The sequence below is a fragment of the Pogoniulus pusillus genome, chromosome 7 (assembly GCF_015220805.1).
Source record: "Pogoniulus pusillus isolate bPogPus1 chromosome 7, bPogPus1.pri, whole genome shotgun sequence".
NCBI lineage: Eukaryota > Metazoa > Chordata > Aves > Piciformes > Lybiidae > Pogoniulus > Pogoniulus pusillus.
Genome location: NC_087270.1, coordinates 41,397,387 through 41,415,526, shown reverse-complemented (window position 1 = coordinate 41,415,526; position 18,140 = coordinate 41,397,387). Strand labels below are relative to the sequence as shown.

Genomic DNA, 18,140 nt, shown 5'->3' with positions numbered 1-18,140 from the left:
ACATAGCGCACACAGCACACACACACACAGAGCACACACACACATAACGCGCACACACACATAGCACGCACACACACACAGCACACATAGCGCACAGCACACACACAGCACACATAGCGCACAGCACACACACACACAGAGCACACACACACATAACGCGCACACACACATAGCACGCACACACACACAGCACACACACACACAGCACACATAGCGCACACACACACATAGCGCACACACAGCACACACACAGCGCACACACACACAGCACACACACACACAGCACACACACACATAACACGCACACACACATAGCACGCACACACACACAGCATACATAGCGCACACAGCACACACACACACATAACGCGCACACACACATAGCGCGCACACACACAGCACACATAGCGCACACAGCACACACATACAGAGCACACACACACATAACGCACACACACACATAGCGCGCACACACACAGCACACATAGCGCACACAGCACACACACACACAGAGCACACACACACAGAGCACACACACACAGCGCACACAGCACACACACAGAGCACACACACACATAGCGCACACACACAGCGCACACACACATAGCGCGCACACACACAGCACACACACACACAGCACACACAGCACACACACACAGCGCACACAGCACACACACAGAGCACACACACACACAGCACACACACACAGAGCACACACACACATAACGCGCACACACACATAGCACGCACACACACACAGCATACATAGCGCACACAGCACACACACACACATAACGCACACACACACATAGCGCGCACACACACACAGCACACATAGCGCACACAGCACACACACACAGAGCACACACACACATAACGCGCACACACACATAGCGCGCACACACACACAGCACACACAGCACACACACACACAGCGCACACAGCACACACACAGAGCACACACACACAGAGCACACACACACAGCGCACACAGCACACACACAGAGCACACACACACATAGCGCACACACACAGCGCACACACACATAGCGCGCACACACACAGCACACACACACAGCACACACACACAGCACACACAGCACACACACACACAGCGCACACAGCACACACACAGAGCACACACACACAGAGCACACACACACAGCGCACACAGCACACACACAGAGCACACACACACATAGCGCACACACACAGCGCACACACACATAGCGCGCACACACACAGCACACACACACACAGCACACACACACACAGCACACACAGCACACACACACACAGCGCACACAGCACACACACAGAGCACACACACACAGAGCACACACACACAGCGCACACAGCACACACACAGAGCACACACACACATAGCGCACACACACAGCGCACACACACATAGCGCGCACACACACAGCACACACACACAGCACACACACACAGCACACACAGCACACACACACACAGCGCACACAGCACACACACAGAGCACACACACACAGAGCACACACACACAGCGCACACAGCACACACACAGAGCACACACACACACAGCGCACACACACAGCGCACACACACATAGCGCGCACACACACACAGCACACACACACACAGCACACACAGCACACACACACACAGCGCACACAGCACACACACAGAGCGCACACACACAGAGCGCACACACACAGAGCACACACACAGAGCACACACACAGAGCACACACACACTCAGAGCACACTCACACACACAGCACACACTCACACACACACACACACACACACACACAGAGCCCCGCACCCCGCCCGCCGGCGCAGACCTCGGAGGTGCAGCAGGTGGAGCGCGGCCGTGGCTGTGCCCAGCAGCAGGGTCCGGCCGCTCTCTATCGTGACGTTGTCGCCATCTCGCGGCTGGTGGCCACCAGGCCAGCTCCAGTCCTCGTCCCAGCGGCCGCAGAAGCGCAGGGCGAGCTGCAAGGAGAAGACGCAGGGCAGTTAAGGCTCGCCCCTTGCCGGCCTTAGGAAGCCCAGCTGAGGGGCCGCCGGCACCGCACCGCCTTCGCTTCTCGGCCGGACGCAGCCAGAGCGAAGGGACGGACGTGGGTGTTGGAGAGCTTCTCAGCCCTGGGAGATGCCTGCGGCGGGTTGGAGGTTGCCCCCTTGGGCGGTTCAGCTCTGGGTACTCAGGGGGTTGCTGCAGGGCCAGCCACCTTACCGAGTCACAGAACCATGCCGGCTGGCAAAGCCCCTGGGGTCACCACCTCCAGCCTAGACCCCCACTCTACAACTCTCACCTTAAACCATATCCCCAAGCACCACATTCAAACGGCCCTTAAACGGGGTCGGTGACTCAACCACCTGCCTGGAAAGTCAAGCCTGCAGGTTTCCTGCCGTGTGTGTCTCTGCCTCTCGAAAAGCAGAGCTGCACATTCATTCCTGGCAGCAGCATAACCCCACCTGCAGACCTGCAAACCCCCTGCGGGCTGGGCAGGATTTTGTTTCACAGGCTGCTTCAAAGGCTCTCCTGCTCCAAACACCTCTCCCTTCAAACGCCTTTTTAGCTTTCTCCGCCTATCTTCTGGTGGCCTGCAAATCAGTTCCAAACAAAGCACTGATTGCCTTGAAAGCAGCAAACTGACCTGTGATGAGCCACGGCCAAACGGCTCCTGCTTGCTTCGCCCTCACCTTTCAACTTTCAGCATGCTCTTAGCAGGGAATGTTGCATGGATCTCTTGAGGAAGATGTGTGCATTTTCACACTGATGTGTGCACAAGTATGAACACAGATCTTCACTGTCTGTTATGGACTACACAATCATAGAATCAACCAGCCCGGAAGAGACCTCCAGGCTCATCCAGCCCAACCTAGCACCCAGCCCTGGCCAATCAACCAGGCCATGGCACTAAGTGCCCCAGCCAGGCTTGGCTTCAACACCTCCAGGCACAGAGACTCCACCACCTCCCTGGGCAGCCCATTCCAATGCCAATCACTCTCTCTGACAACTTCCTAACAACATCCAGCCTAGACCTGCCCTGCCGCAACTTGACACTCTATCCCCTTCTTCTCTTGCTGCTTGCCTGGCAGCAGAGCCCAACCCCACCTGGCTACAGCCTCCCTGCAGGCAGCTGCAGACAGCAATGAGCTCTGCCCTGAGCCTCCTCTGCTGCAGGCTGCACCCCCCCAGCTCCCTCAGCCTCTCCTCACAGGGCTCTGCTCCAGGCCCCTCCCCAGCTTTGTTGCCCTTCTCTGGACACCTTCCAGTATCTCAACACAGCAGGACTATACAATCTAGCTCAGATCACCCCAAGTGGAAAGCCAACAGTCAGAGCTTTATTGGAAGAGTGAGGAAGGTTCCATATGGTTCAATCTTTTTGACTCAGATCTGAACCAGCAAGAACAGCCTCAAATTATCTGAAATGAAAGGGGGAACCAGACATGGAAATATTTGTGATTCTCATGGGGTTGTGCTAACACAAAACAGCAGTGGCAAGAATAACTTCAGCACAAATCCAAAATATAGTTACTCCTTTCTTTTATTTTCCAGTCAGAGCACATCATAGAATCACAGAATCAAGCAGGTTGGCAGAGGCCTCCAATATCATCCAGTCCAACCTAGCACCCAGCCCTCAACAATCAACCAGATCATGGCACTAAGTGCCCCAGCCAGGCTGGGCTTCAACACTCAAAGTGAGCCACACCCAAAAAGTGGCTGTCAATGGCTCCATGGCCAAGTGCAGTCCAGTGACAAGTGGAGTCCCTCAGGGATCAGTCCTGGGACCAGTCTTGTTCAGCATCGTTGTGGGTGCCATGGACAGAGGCACTGAGTGCAGCCTCAGGAAGTTTGCTGCCCACACCAATGGGGGGCCCAGAGCTGGCTGCAGTACTCCAGGTGGGGTCTCAGCAGAGCAGAGCAGAGGAGGAGAATCCCCTCCCTGGCCCTGCTGGCCACACTTCTGCTGCTGCAGCCCTGGCTCTGCTTGGCCTTCTGGGCTGCAAGTGCACACTGCTGGCTCCTGCTGAGCTTCTCCTCCAGCAGCACCCCCAAGTGCCTCTCCTCAGGGCTGCTCTCCAGCCACTCACTGCCCAGACTGCATTGGTGCTTGGCATTGCCTCAACCCACACCTTGTGCTAGGTCTTGTTGCACATCCTGAGCTTGGCTTGTGCCCACCTCTGCAGCCTGCCCAGGTCCCTCTGGATGGATCCCTGCCCTCCAGCCTGGCTGCTGCACCACACAGCTTGGTGTGGGCAGGAAATTTGCTGAGGCTGCACTCAGTGCCTCTGTCCATGGCACCCACAAAGGTGTTGAACAAGACTGGTCCCATGACTGATCCCTGAGGGATCACAGAATGGGTCAGAGGGTAGAAAATCATAGAATCATGGCATCATGGGTGCTAGATTGGACTGGCTGAGCTTGGAGGTCTCTTCCATACTGGTCGATTCTATGTTTCTGTGCTTCTCACCAACTCCACCCCCCCCCCCCCCCAACAGCCAGCTTTTCCTGACCTCCAGGCACATCCAGAGAGCCACAGAACACAGTTCTGCTCCTGAACAACAGCAACCTGCCTGCATATGCAGAAACCCTGCTTTAGTTGCTTCCTATGATCTCTAGCAAGGAGAAGGTGCACCCCTCCTGCCGGGAACAGCCAGGAATGAGCAGAGGTGTCGAATGCTGCAGACACAGCAGAGATTGACACCCACAAGGCAGCCTTTCCCCTGGTGCTGACAGATTGCCATTTAACCAGCAAGCACGGAGAGCAAGTGTTCCTGTCCTCAGTCACCATGGAGAGACAAGGTTAACGTTTGAAGTGATGGAGTACAGCCTGTATTTCCCCACGCCAGAGCCAGGACTCCACGCCACGTTGGGAAACACTTTAATTTCAGTGATGGATACAGGGAGCTCACTTTCCAGGCTGTGAACTCCTGACAGCTCCTGGGTTTAATACATCAGGAAAAAAAGATTTACACCCCTCACCCGACCCCCCCCCCCCCCCATCCACCTGAAAGAAAGAAAAACGTCTGTTTGGAGGAGACAAAAGAGGAGGGGAGGTGTTTTATTACGGTAGATGTCTTTTACAAGGGAAGTACTTTCAGCCATCTGCTCTAATTATTCCTCCTGTATTGGCCACCATCTTCATGCAACAATAGAAATAATTATCTCCTCAAGGGCAAAAGAAGAAAAAATATTTACAGAAACAAACAAAAGTTGATTATTTTTAGCTCCTAGGGAAAAAAAGAAACAAGAAGCTCCTTCTTAATGGAGGAGCAATTAGGAAGGTGGGCAGAACATCTATAATTAAACCAGACAAATTGGTGCAGGCTCCTCCCTCCTACACACACTTGAAAGGGATGCAAATGCATCATGTCCTTTGCTCTAGTCAGTGGGGTTAGAATGCAGAAGGCTGCCCAGTGCCCAGAGAAGCAGAACCTATCCTTTGCCATCGTTCTTTGCCTGTCTACTCCTTTGCTAAAGTAACTGCAAGATGTTCACCACATAGATTCATAGAATGGCCTGGGTTGGAGGGCATCTCAGAGATCATCTACTCCAACCCCTCTGCTAGACACATCACCCCTCAACTGGGTTTGGTTGCTCAAGGCCTCATCCAACCTGACCCTGAACACCCTCAGGAAGGAAGCATCCACAACCACTCCAGACTGATAATGAACACAGAAGTGTCTATTGCCTCTTGTCCTGTTGTTAGGCGCCACTGAAAAGGTCTGGCCCCATCCTCTTCATACCCACATTTTAGCTATGGATAGGCATTGCTCTGAGCCCCTTTCAGTCTCCTCCAGGATAAACAGCCCCAGGCCTCTCAGCCAAGAGAGATGCTCCAGTCTCATCATCTTCATGGCTCTGGCCAGCCTGCTCTAGGGTAGGGTGTCCCTGGGCATGGCAGGGGGGTTGGAACTGGCTGCTCCTTGTGGTCCCTTCCAACCCTGACTGATTCTATGGTTTGTAGCCCTCCATTGGACTCTCCAGCAGTTTCTTGCCTCTCTTGAGCTAGATGCCCAGAACTAACCCCAGTACTCCAGATGTAACTGGACCTATGAATAAACTAAGGCTGAAAATGAGCAGAATGTTTCTCAATATCTGTGCCCTGAAAGCCTGTAACTAATTTCTAGAAGGACAGGAGACCAAATTAGGATTTCCCTTATCAACTGCCTTGTTTAGTATGATGGCCTTGGACAGAAGAGGCCTTGCCCACAACTCAGCAAATCCTTTCCAAGGCCACACAAGTATACTTTTTTAACTCACTGCATCACCTGCTGCTGTTTCTCTTCGCTTTAGTCTTCACTCTGCCTTTAAAGATTCACATATGTCAGGAGGAAGTTCTTCACAGAGAGAGTGATTGGCATTGGAATGGGCTGCCCAGGGAGGTGGTGGAGTCACCACCCCTGGAGGTGTTCAAGAAAAGCCTGGCTGGGGCACTTAGTGCCATAGTCTGGTTGATTGGCCAGGGCTGGGTGCTAGGTTGGACTGGCTGAGCTTGGAGGTCTCTTCCAACCTGCTTGATTCTCTATGATTCTATGATCTCTCCATTAATGACTAGGCTATGGTCTGGTGATGCAGGATGCTGGGATGAAGGTTGGACTGGATGATCCTGGTGGTCCTTTCCAACCATAGTGATTCGTAGTGATGAGATGTTGTGCTGAGGGATTTGGGTTAGTCAAGGGCTTGTCAGTGTGAAACTGATGGTTGGACTCGAGGACCTTGAAGGGCTTTGCTAATCTAAGCAGTTCTGTGATCCTGTGACTCCTGTAACATTGGTTCCAGCAAGGATCGAGGCTGGGCACATGGCTGGACTTGTGGTGCACTCTCCAGTACCTTCACATCCAACTGAAACTGCCTGCACCCGGAGGTAAGAAGAAAGGATTACTTTTCCTTTTCCAGGTTTTCTTAAATCTAGATGTCCTGCAGGAATCCTTCTGACTTGTGCTGAGTTGCAGAGGCACAAGAAAGGAAGAATCAGGCTGGGCATGTTCTCTACGGGACTGATGAATGACCCTAGTCTCTCTCCAACTATTACAGGATAAATCTGTTTACACACAAAAAATTGACCTGGGCTGGTGAGGTGGGACTGGAACCAGGAAACTGGCAACGTCCCAGAGGTAAAAATACATTTGCAGCCAACAGCATTAGTAACTCAAGCCCATAAACAAGCCACACTGTCATTAATTACTTGGACAGGGGCAGCACAAAAGCAGTGAGAAGACCCAAAAGCCAACTGTAAATAGTTCATCTAGCTGATTAGTTCAGGAAAAAAAATGAGTGGGTAGTTTTGGAGGTCATAGCCCATGGCACAAGTCAGTCTCAGGCCAATTTGCAGCTGGACAATGGCATGAGAAACACTTCAATTCCTCTAAAAACAAAATAAGGGGGGAAAAAAAACCCTCCACAAAACAACCACCACCACAAAACCCAATCATAAACAACCAAAGCAGGGGAAAAAACACTCAAAAAACAGCCATTAAAAAAAAACAACCTAAAAGGCTTTTCCAGCAGGGGAGTAATCACCACAATTTCCAAGCACAGAAGGTATGGCTCTTTGCACCAGAGGTATTTAATTAAGGACATGGAGTATTAGTTAGATCTAATGGAGCCTTCAGAGGGAGGGCACTGAGAAGCCATTGCTGTTATCAGGGGGTGCATGTCCCAGATACAGCATGAGGCAGCTGCCTGTGCACAGGCAGCAAAGCTCACCTGTAATGCCAGCTGAAATCCCCAGTAACAGGGGAATATGAGCACTGTTAAGCCACTATGATTAACCAAAACATGAGACTCGTGGGAAAGGTCCACATCTATTTATCATAGAATCAGAGAATCAGCCAGGCTGGAAAGGACCTCCAAGCTCATCCAGCCCAACCTAGCACCCAGCCCTCAACAATCAACCAGACCATGGCACTAAGTGCCCCAGCCAGGCTTGGCTTCAACTCCTCCAGGCACACAGACTCCACCACCTCCCTGGGCAGCCCATTCCAATGCCAATCACTCTCTCTGCCAGGAACTTCCTCCTAACACCCAGCCTAGACCTCCCCTGACACAACTTGACACTCTGTCCCCTTCTTCTGTTGCTGCTTGCCTGGCACAAGAGCCCAACCCCACCATCTCATCATATTCAGGTGACTCCTAAAGTGATGCTTTTTAATCTTTCAGGGTCTTAGAGAGTTATGGTGGGAGGTCGATCCTAGAATCAGAAATCTCAGCCTCAAATCATAGAATCACAGAAGCAGTCAGGGTGGAAAGGGATCACAAGGAGCAGCCAGTTCCAACTCCCCTGCCATGCCCAGGGACACCCTACCCTAGAGCAGGCTGCACACAGCCTCAGCCAGCCTGGCCTCAAACACCTCCAGCCATGGGGCCTCAACCACCTCCCTGGGCAACCCATTCCAGCCTCTCATCACTCTCCTGCTCAACAACTTCCTCCTCACCTCCACTCTGACTCTCCCCACCTCCAGCTTCGCTCCATTCCCCCCACTCCTGGCACTCCCTCACAGCCTCAAAAGTCCCTCCCCAGCTTTTTTGGAGCCCCCTTCAGATCCTGGCAGGCCACAAGAAGGTCTCCTCGTATCCCTCTCTGCTCCAGCCTGCACAGCCCCAACTCTTTCAGTCTGTGCTCACAGCAGAGCTGCTGCAGCCTCTCAGCATCCTCCTGGCCCTGCTCTGGACACTCCGTAGCACCTCCACAGCCCTCTTGGAATAGGAGCTTATAGAACTGGCTGCAGTGCTCCAGGTGGGGTCTCAGCAGAGCACAGCAGAGGGTGAGAATCCCCTCCCTGTCTCTGCTGGCCACATTTCTGCTGCTGCAGCCCAGGCTCTGGAATAATATTAAGGAAATATTAAGGCAAACACTCTGGAAGCAGAGAAAATGCTGTGGAACTCCTGAAGAGCTCTGAATCACAAAATGCATTTTTTTCCCTACCACAACTGGTTGTCAATTCACAAGAACTTCTTAATGTCCATTTACTGGCCTCATACTCACAGACAGCTTATTGCAGTGGAAACTATGAGGCACTTAGTGCCATGGTCTGGTTGATTGGATAGAGCTGGGTGCTAGATTGGAATAGATGAGTTTGGAGGTCTCTTCCAACCTGCTTGATTCTATGATTTGAATCACAGACCCTGCTTGCATGTAAGCACATTGAGGAATTGAGTGCAATCTTCCAGTCCAGACAGAGCATGCCTGGTTTTCCCTTTGCAGAGCTCAGTGAAAGGGCACACAGCATTTACACCACTCTCCAAACCAGTGATTTCTCCAAGGACAAACACTTCTAAGGCCAATTTAAAATGACAATTTAATGGTAATGAGAAAATTGCAGCATCAAGTTGTTTACACAAGCAGAATAACCAAGCCTGGTGACTGTGCTGGCCTTTGCAGTAAGTGCTGTGCAAATATTGTCTCACAATTGAATGATCTTGGCTTACTTTAGCTAAGCTCAGAGCAAATATTGCAAGCACAGAGATTAGCTTAACAATTCTCCAGCCACCTGCAGGAGAGGAAATCAAATTACATGCCTGCATGTCAGCAAGGAGCATTTCTAAATGAGCTCTGGAGTCAATGGGGTAGGAGGAATGAGGCTGGTCCACTCCTCTGTGGCAGTGGAGATGTGATGATGTTGGGGCTTTTGCATTAAGCAGGAGGAAAAAAGTCTTGTGGAAGTCCCAAATCAGCTGTAAGTAAATGTGGGCCTCTGGTAGCCAGGTGGGGTTGGGCTCTTCTGCCAAACAAGCAGCAACAGAAGAAGGGGACAGAGTCTCAAGCTGTGGCAGGGCAGGTCTAGGCTGGATGTTAGGAGGAAGTTGTTGTCAGAGAGAGTGATTGGCATTGGAATGGGCTGCCCAGGGAGGTGGTGGAGTCTGTGTGCCTGGAGATGTTGAAGCCAAGCCTGGCTGGGGCATTTAGTGCCATGGTCTGGGTGATTGTTGAGGGCTGGGTGCTAGGTTGGGCTGGCTGAGCTTGGAGCTCTCTTCCAACCTGGCTGATTCTATGATTCTATGTGTGATCTAGCCCTGACTTTCACACAGATTCACATATTCACAGACTGCTTTGGGTTGGAAGGGACCCCCAGAATTCATCTTGTCCAACCCCACTGCAGTCTGCAGGGAGACCTCCAACTAAATCAGGCTGCTCACGGCCACATCAAGTCACATCTTGAATGTCTCTGGGGATGGGGCCTTAACCACATCCCTGGGCAGCCTGTTCAGAATTTCACCTCTTGTTGAGAACAACTTCCTCCTGATATCCACCCCACCACTATCTCTAAATATTGATAAGCATTGTTACCATTCCCTCTCAGTCTTCCTTTCTCCAGGCTAAAGAGTTCCAAAGACTCTTAGCCTTTCTTCATCAGAGGGATGCCACTGCCCCTGCAGTACCTTTCCAGTCTCTGCTGGACTCTCCCTAGCAGCTCTCTATCTCTCTCCTTAAGAGCCGAGCCCAGAACCAGATGCAACACTCCAGATGTGGCCCAGAGTATGCAGCCATACAATTATTTCAGTTGGAAAAGACCTCTGACATCACTGAGTCCACCTGCTGACCCAATGCCACCGTGGCCATTAAACCACATCCTGAACTGGTATGGTGCTGTGTCTATAACAACTGCTCAGAATCTGTCCTTCAAGGCTACAGCTGCATTAGCTGCATCCTACAAGGGTAAGAGGAGGTGTTAGAGGATAAAAGGAGGTGCACAAGGACAAGAGGGGGTGTACAAGGATAAGAGGAGTTGTACAAGCATAAGGGGGTGTAAAAGGATAAGAGGGGTTGTAAAGGATAAGAGGAGATGTACAAGCTTAATAGGAGGTGTACAAGGATATAAGGGGGGTGTACAAGGATAAGAGGGGTTGTACAAGGATAAGAGGAGGTGTACAAGGATAAGAGAGGGTGTAAAAGGATAACAGGAGTTGTACAAGGGTAAGAGGAGATGTACAAGGATAAGAGGAGTTGTACAAGGATAAGAGGAGGTGTACAAGGCTGGGCCAGCATCTGAGGCACAGCCACTTCTCTAAGCTGCATCATTGCCCCTCATGTACGGGCTGCAAGATTTGAGGTCCCAGCAGCTGCTGAGACTGTCCTGCTCCTGCAGAAGTGGGTGCAGCCACCAGAAGTGCCAGCAGTAGACCTCTACAGCAGAGGCTGAAAGGTAGTACTGGAGAAGTCTGCGCTGCCCTTCCAGTCCTGTACCTGCCCATCAGAAGAAGGTTTCACCCCAGCTGGTGGCTATTTCAGCTCTGCCTAACCTGCGAGCTTTCAGAGCCCGCTTTCAGATGCCATGCCCTGTTTAGTTTTAGCACAGCAACAACATGCTTTCTTAGCCTATCTCCATGCATTATCTACTTCTGTAATGTATCATGTACCCAACTACAGCATCATTACAGGTAAGTGCTCAGGTTTAAATGCAAACATAATTGCATAATGTGGTACAGCCAGGAAGAATAATGCAGGAAATAGAGCCAGCTCCATCTGATAGCGCAATCTGACTGCAACGCCGGCTGCGCGCATCAAACGCACAGCCCAGATGGGGCAACCAAGAATCAAAGTGCTTTGCTGTATCTTTATTGTCATCATCAAAAACATTTCTCTACCAGAAAGGTAAAAAGGTGAAGATGGCACCCTGACAGAAAAGGTCGCACAAGCACCAGGGGAACGCTGGGTTACGGTCACAGAATCACAGAGCAGTAGAGGTTGGAAAGGGACCTCCAGAGAGCATCCAGTCCAACCTGCCTGCCAAAGCAGCATCACCCAGGGGAGTTCACTCAGGAATGCATCCAGGCAGGTTTGGAAAGTCTTCAGAGAGGGAGACTCCACAACCTCTCTGGGCAGCCTGTGCCAGTGCTCTGGGACCCTCACTTTAAAGAAGTTTCTCCTCCTGTTGAGGTGAGACCTTCTATATTCGGTTTGTAGCTGCTGCTCCTTGTCTTACTGCTGCTGACAAGCAAAAAGAGATTGGCCTCAGCCACTTGAACCCCACTCCTCAGATAATCTGTTTCTGTGATTTCTATACATTGATCAGATCTCCTCTCAGTCTTCTCTTCTCCAGACTAGACAACCCCAGGGCTCTCAGTCTCTCTTTGTAGGACAGATGCTCAAGTCCCCCAGTCATTCTCATGGCTCTCTGCTGGACCCTTTCCAGCAGGTCCCTGCCCCTCTTGAACTGGGGAGCCCAAAACTGGACACAGCATTGCAATTGTGGTCTCACCAGGGCAGAATAGAGGGGGAGAGGAACTTCCCTAAACCTGCTGGCCACACTTTCCCTGATGCACCCCAGGATGCCATTTGCTCTCTGGTCCACAAGGACACATTGCTGGCCCATGCAGAACTTGCTGCCCACCAGGACTCCAAGGTAACAATAGCTCAAATGATATCTCACCTTAGCAAAGGCTACCTTTGCACCACCACTTTGAGCTGAATTTCCCAAGTCCTAATGGGAGCCTGAATGCTAAGTGGCATTTAGAAGACTGAGAACACCAACGCAGTCAGGGGTGCCCAGGTAAACCTCTGGATCCTACTGTGCAAGGAGTTGTGTAAATGTAGAAGAATCATCTCAAAGCTATTTAGTCTGGAGAAGAGAAGACTGAGAGATCTGATCAATGTATGCAAATATCTGAGGAGTGGGCATCAAGTGGCTGCTCAGCAGCAATAAGACAAGGAGCAATGGCCACAAACTGGAATGCAGAAGGTTTCATCTCAACATGAGAAGCTTCTTTACAGTGAGGGTGACAGAGGCCTGGAGCCGGCTGCCCAGAGAGGCTGTGGAGTCTCCTTCTCTGGAGACTTTCCAAACCCACCTGGGTGCATTCCTGTGTGAACCACCCTGGGTGATGCTGCTTTGGCAGGCAAGTTGGACTGGATGCTCCCCTGGAGGTCCCTTCCAACCTTTAAAGTTATGTGGTTCTGTGAAAGCAAGATGCCTCCTAAACGAGGACCTCTCTGCATCAGATATGTATACTTCAGTGCAGTGATCCTAGCTAAAATCAGAGCTGATTCTCAGTGGAACTGTGCTTCCGTTAATTTCATTTGCTCTTCTGTAGTTTGAGCTCAGCTTCAGCAGGGGGGCAGGCAGCACAGTAACTTAAGCCAGAAGACAGCTGATGTTAATTTGGAACCACTATGGAACCACTATGCCACAAACACTCTGCCTCTGCTGAAGAGCAGCATTCTTTGTCTCATGGGACAGTAGCCACCTTTCATTTCAAGAGATTTTAGCCCAAACTTCATTTCAATCGGACAAGATGAAAATGTCGTGTGAGAGAGAACCTTGCAACCAACACTCTGCCTCTGTACTGAGAGGCCTTGGAGTTGAAAGCACAAACTGCTGCTGTTTGAGCTATAAAGCCACTCCTCTGTCTTGCAGGGCTGTTAACAGCTCATCTTTGTCGGGAATGCAGATCCCCTGAATTGATGCACACTCTCTGAACTGATGCACACTCCCTGAACTGATGCACGCTCCCTGAACTGATGCACACTCCCTGAACTGATGCACGCTCTTTAAACTGATGCACACTCTTTAAACTGATGCACGCTCCCTGAACTGATGTACACTCCCTGAACTGATGTACACTCTCTGAACTGATGTACACTCTCTGAACTGATGCACACTCTTTAAACTGATGCACACTCCCTGAACTGATGCACACTCTTTAAACTGATGCACACTCTCTGAACTGATGCACACTCCCTGAACTGATGCACACTCCCTGAACTGATGCACACTCTTTAAACTGATGCACACTCTTTAAACTGATGCACGCTCCCTGAACTGATGTACACTCCCTGAACTGATGTACACTCTCTGAACTGATGTACACTCTCTGAACTGATGCACACTCTTTAAACTGATGCACACTCCCTGAACTGATGCACACTCTTTAAACTGATGCACACTCTCTGAACTGATGCACACTCCCTGAACTGATGCACACTCTTTAAACTGATGCACACTCTCTGAACTGATGCACACTCTCTGAAGTGATGCACACTCTCTGAACTGATGCACACTCCCTGAACTGATGCACACTCCCTGAACTGATGCACACTCTTTAAACTGATGCACACTCTCTGAAGTGATGCACACTCTCTGAACTGATGCACACTCCCTGAACTGATGCACACTCTTTAAACTGATGCACACTCTCTGAACTGATGCACACTCTCTGAACTGATGCACACTCTTTAAACTGATGCACACTCTTTAAACTGATGCACACTCTCTGAACTGATGCACACTCCCTGAACTGATGCACACTCTCTAAACTGATGCACACTCCATGCCTTTTACTCTGCATCCTCCCACAGCCACATTTGTCTGCCTGTTAATCAGGACATAAAGCCCAGTGTCCCCTTATCCAAGGACCCTTGCTGGTACATCTTTGCCCCAGGAGCTGATAAGGGTGCAGATGGGTGCCTGGTAGCATTTGCCAATGGCAGATGGAAATTCAGGGAAGGTTGAGCATCATACTGGGACATGTACCCAAATGAGGGTGCAGTTACAGGAGATGGAAATGCATCAGCCCGAACCCCAAGCAACCTATCCACTGCTAGCTGTGACCAGCTGGAGAAACTTACCCAAAATTCTCACCCCACTGTACCTGCCTTTTGAGCCTCTCAGGTACCCATCAATCCAGCAACCACCTCTCCCAGAGCTGAAAATGGACAGTGTCCTGGAGCTGTGGCAGTGACCAGCAATTCCAATCCTTTCTGCAGGGAAAGTACTGATTTCTGCAGCACCACTTGAGGCCTCTCAGGTTTGAAGTCATGATTTTATGTCCAGTGACTCCATTCCCTAGTCCCTCTCTGTCTTGATACCACCTCCCCAAGAGGTGCTGTAGAGCAACACCAACTGTCCAATGATTTCTTCTGCATCAATCCATTTGGAGATTTGAGACAACAAGGAGACAAGTCCCAGGAGCAGGTAAGCACAAATACAAAGAACTTGGTGTGAGACACCTCTACAATTCATCCAGGATCCTTTCATACCTCTTGACTCAGCTTTGCATAGGTGAAGATCTAAAGCCCTGCTGCCTTGCTCTGCATTCCCACATGGGCTTGCTGCTGAATGCAGGTAAACTTCCTCAGCACTGAAAGCAGAATCTGCATCTTCCATCCCCCAAACACAGGTTAAGGCAGGAGGAGAAAAGGCAAAACATGGGAACTAAAGAGTCAAAGAGCAAGAAAGTGTGTATGAAAGAGAAAGAATCATAGAATTATCTGGGTTGGAAGAGACCTCCATACTCATCATAGAATCAAGCAGGTTGGAAGAGACCTCCAAGCTCAGCCAGCCCAACCTAGCACCCAGCCCTCAACAATCAACCAGACCATGGCACTAAGTGCCCCAGCCAGGCTTGGCTTCAACACCTCCAGGCACACAGACTCCACCACCTCCATGGGCAGCCCATTCCAATGCCAATCACTCTCTCTGACAACAACTTCCTCCTAACATCCAGCCTAGACCTGCCCTGCCACAACTTGACACTCTGTCCCCTTCTTCTCTTGCTGCTTGCTTGGCAGAAGAGCCCAACCCCACCTGGCTACCAGAGGCCCACATTTACTTACAGCTGATTTGGGACTTCCACAAGACTTTTTTCCTCCTGCTTAATGCAAAAGCCCCAACATCATCACATCTCCACTGCCACAGAGGAGTGGACCAGCCTCATTCCTCCTACCCCATTGACTCCAGAGCTCATTTAGAAATGCTCCTTGCTGACATGCAGGCATGTCATTTGATTTCCTCTCCTGCAGGTGGCTGGAGAATTGTTAAACTAATCTCTGTACTTGCAATATTTGCTCTGGGCTTAGCTAAAGTAAGCCCTGGCACAGCTTGAGACTCTGTCCTCTTGTTCTGTTGCTGGGTGCCTGACAGAAGAGCCCAACCCCACCTGGCTACAGCCTCCCTTCAGGGAGCTGCAGACAGCAATGAGCTCTGCCCTGAGTCTCCTCTTCTCCAGCCTGCACACCCCCAGCTCCCTCAGCCTCTCCTCACAGGGTTTGTGTTCCAGGCCCCTCCCCATCAATCCTAATCCCTTAGAGGGTGAAGCTGAGCCTGACCCTTGAATAGACTCAGAGAGCTGAAGAAGATGTGTGAAAGCAGGAAAATAAATCAACAAGCAAAGCAGCAATCTCTTTGCTCAATGTTATTTGAGGAAGTCAGCTTTACCAGGTTCCTCACAAACTGTCTTTGGCTAAAATCACTGCTAATGAGCTCTGACATCTGAAATGGAGCTGAATATGAGCTAACAGCTCCCAGCCCTGCACCACCCATGAAGTTAACTGCAAGTCGTAGATGAGCTACACTAAGGCTGTATTGAGAAGGAGCAGCGTTCAAGGGAAAGTGTTTATAATGCCCACTTCACCTGATGCTTCCCTGCCCTGGGATGTCTGCTTTTCTTCACAGAGGCCACAGAGCACTCTGCTCCCTCTCTCCTTCCCGTCGCTGCCATAACTATGTGCTAGTCTTTACGAGGCAGCCTTACGATCCCTTAATGCAGCCATTCGCAGGGGCAGATTGCACACTAGGGGCTTCCACTGCCAGAGCTGCCAATCAGGGCAACCTCCCCAGCATTTAGCAAGCCGTCGTTAAGTCACTCCATCACCCAGCTATTGCAGAGCCATTGTGAAAACAGCTGGCTTCTAGTGGCCAGCACATCAGAGTAACCCTTTCCTTAAGCACAGGAGGAAGGCTCTAGCAGATTTGTTCTGGCACAGAGCTCAAATGCTCTGGTTTCAACTCCTGCCTCGGAAATCACACCTTCACAGAACGTTAGGGGATGGAAGGGACCTCCACAGATCACCCAGTCCAAACCCCTGCCAAAGCAGGATCACCCAGACAGGTTTTGAAAGTCTCCAGAGCCTGCCCAAAGGCTCCACCACCCTCATCATAAGGAATCATAGAATCACAGAATCAAACAGGTTGGAAGAGAGCTCCAAGCTCACCCAGCCCAACCTAGCACCCAGCCCTGGCCAAGCAACCAGACCATGGCACTAAGTGCCCCAGCCAGGCTTGGCTTCAACACCTCCAGGCACAGAGACTCCACCACCTCCCTGGGCAGCCCATTCCAATGCCAATCACTCTCTCTGACAACAACTTCCTCCTAACATCCAGCCTAGATCTCCCTTGCCACAACTTGATACTCTGTCCCCTTCTTCTGGTGCTGGGTGCCTGGCAGCAGAGCCCAACCCTACCTGGCTACAGCCTCCCTGCAGGCAGCTGCAGACAGCAATGAGCTCTCCTACCCACCTGGGCACTGCTGCCTCATCTTCACCTACTCTCTGCCAGCACCCCCAGCTCCCTCTCCACCTGCCTGCTCTCAGCCACTCTGGCCCCAGCCTGTAGTGCTGCTTGGGGTTGTTGTGGCCAAAGTGTAGAACCCTGCCCTTGGCCTTGTTCAATCTCATCCCATTGGCCTCTCATCCCAACTCAGCAACTGTACCAGTGGCTTTGTGTGCATGCAGAAGTGTTTTGCTGGAAAAGCCTATGGAGCTCATCAGACCCAACCATTAATCCAGCGCTGTTAAGCCACCACTAACCCATGCCCCTCAATACCACACCTACATGGCTTTTAAACACCTCCAGGGGTGGTGGCTCTGTAACTTTCTTGGGCAGCTCATTCTAGGCCTTTGCAACCCCTTTATTGATTTTTTTTTCCCTAATGTCCAATCTGAACCTTCACTGGTGCAACTTGAGGCTATTTCCTCTTGTCCTATCACTCCTTATGAGGAAGAACAAGAGTTTGTTCTGAACAAATGACCATGAATAAGCCACCAGGAACCAGGAATGACTTAGAGGAACTTGGAGCCACCACAGCATCTGATACATCCCAACACACATGCAGGTTGAGCATTCAGGAGGATTAAATCCTGCCAATTTTGAGGTGGGTGAGGGAATAAGGTCATCGTGGGGAAGATGTGAATTTCATTCAAGAGGCATTTGTATGTCAGTCAGGGCCTTAGTGTGAATTTAGAGATCTAAAATGAAACAACAAAAAAAGCCTCCAACCCCAACATAAAAATGGAATAGAATAGTTCTGATTATTCACAGGCTCACAGATATCAGGGGTTGGAAGGGACCCAAAACCATCATCGAGTCCAACCCCCCCTGCCACAGCAGGGCCACACAATCTAGCTCAGGGCACACAGGAACACA

At 50.9% G+C, this 18,140-nt stretch overlaps 1 protein-coding gene across 1 annotated transcript in view; it reads right to left on the bottom strand.

Annotated features, from left to right (window-relative positions):
- Nucleotides 1-18,140, bottom strand: part of PKHD1 (PKHD1 ciliary IPT domain containing fibrocystin/polyductin) — a 296,674-nt gene that overhangs the window by 197,199 nt on the left and 81,335 nt on the right. The window contains exon 36 of the mRNA XM_064146703.1: nt 1,829-1,979. Coding sequence (XP_064002773.1) covers nt 1,829-1,979 — 151 coding nt within the window. The remainder of the gene's footprint in view (nt 1-1,828; nt 1,980-18,140) is intronic.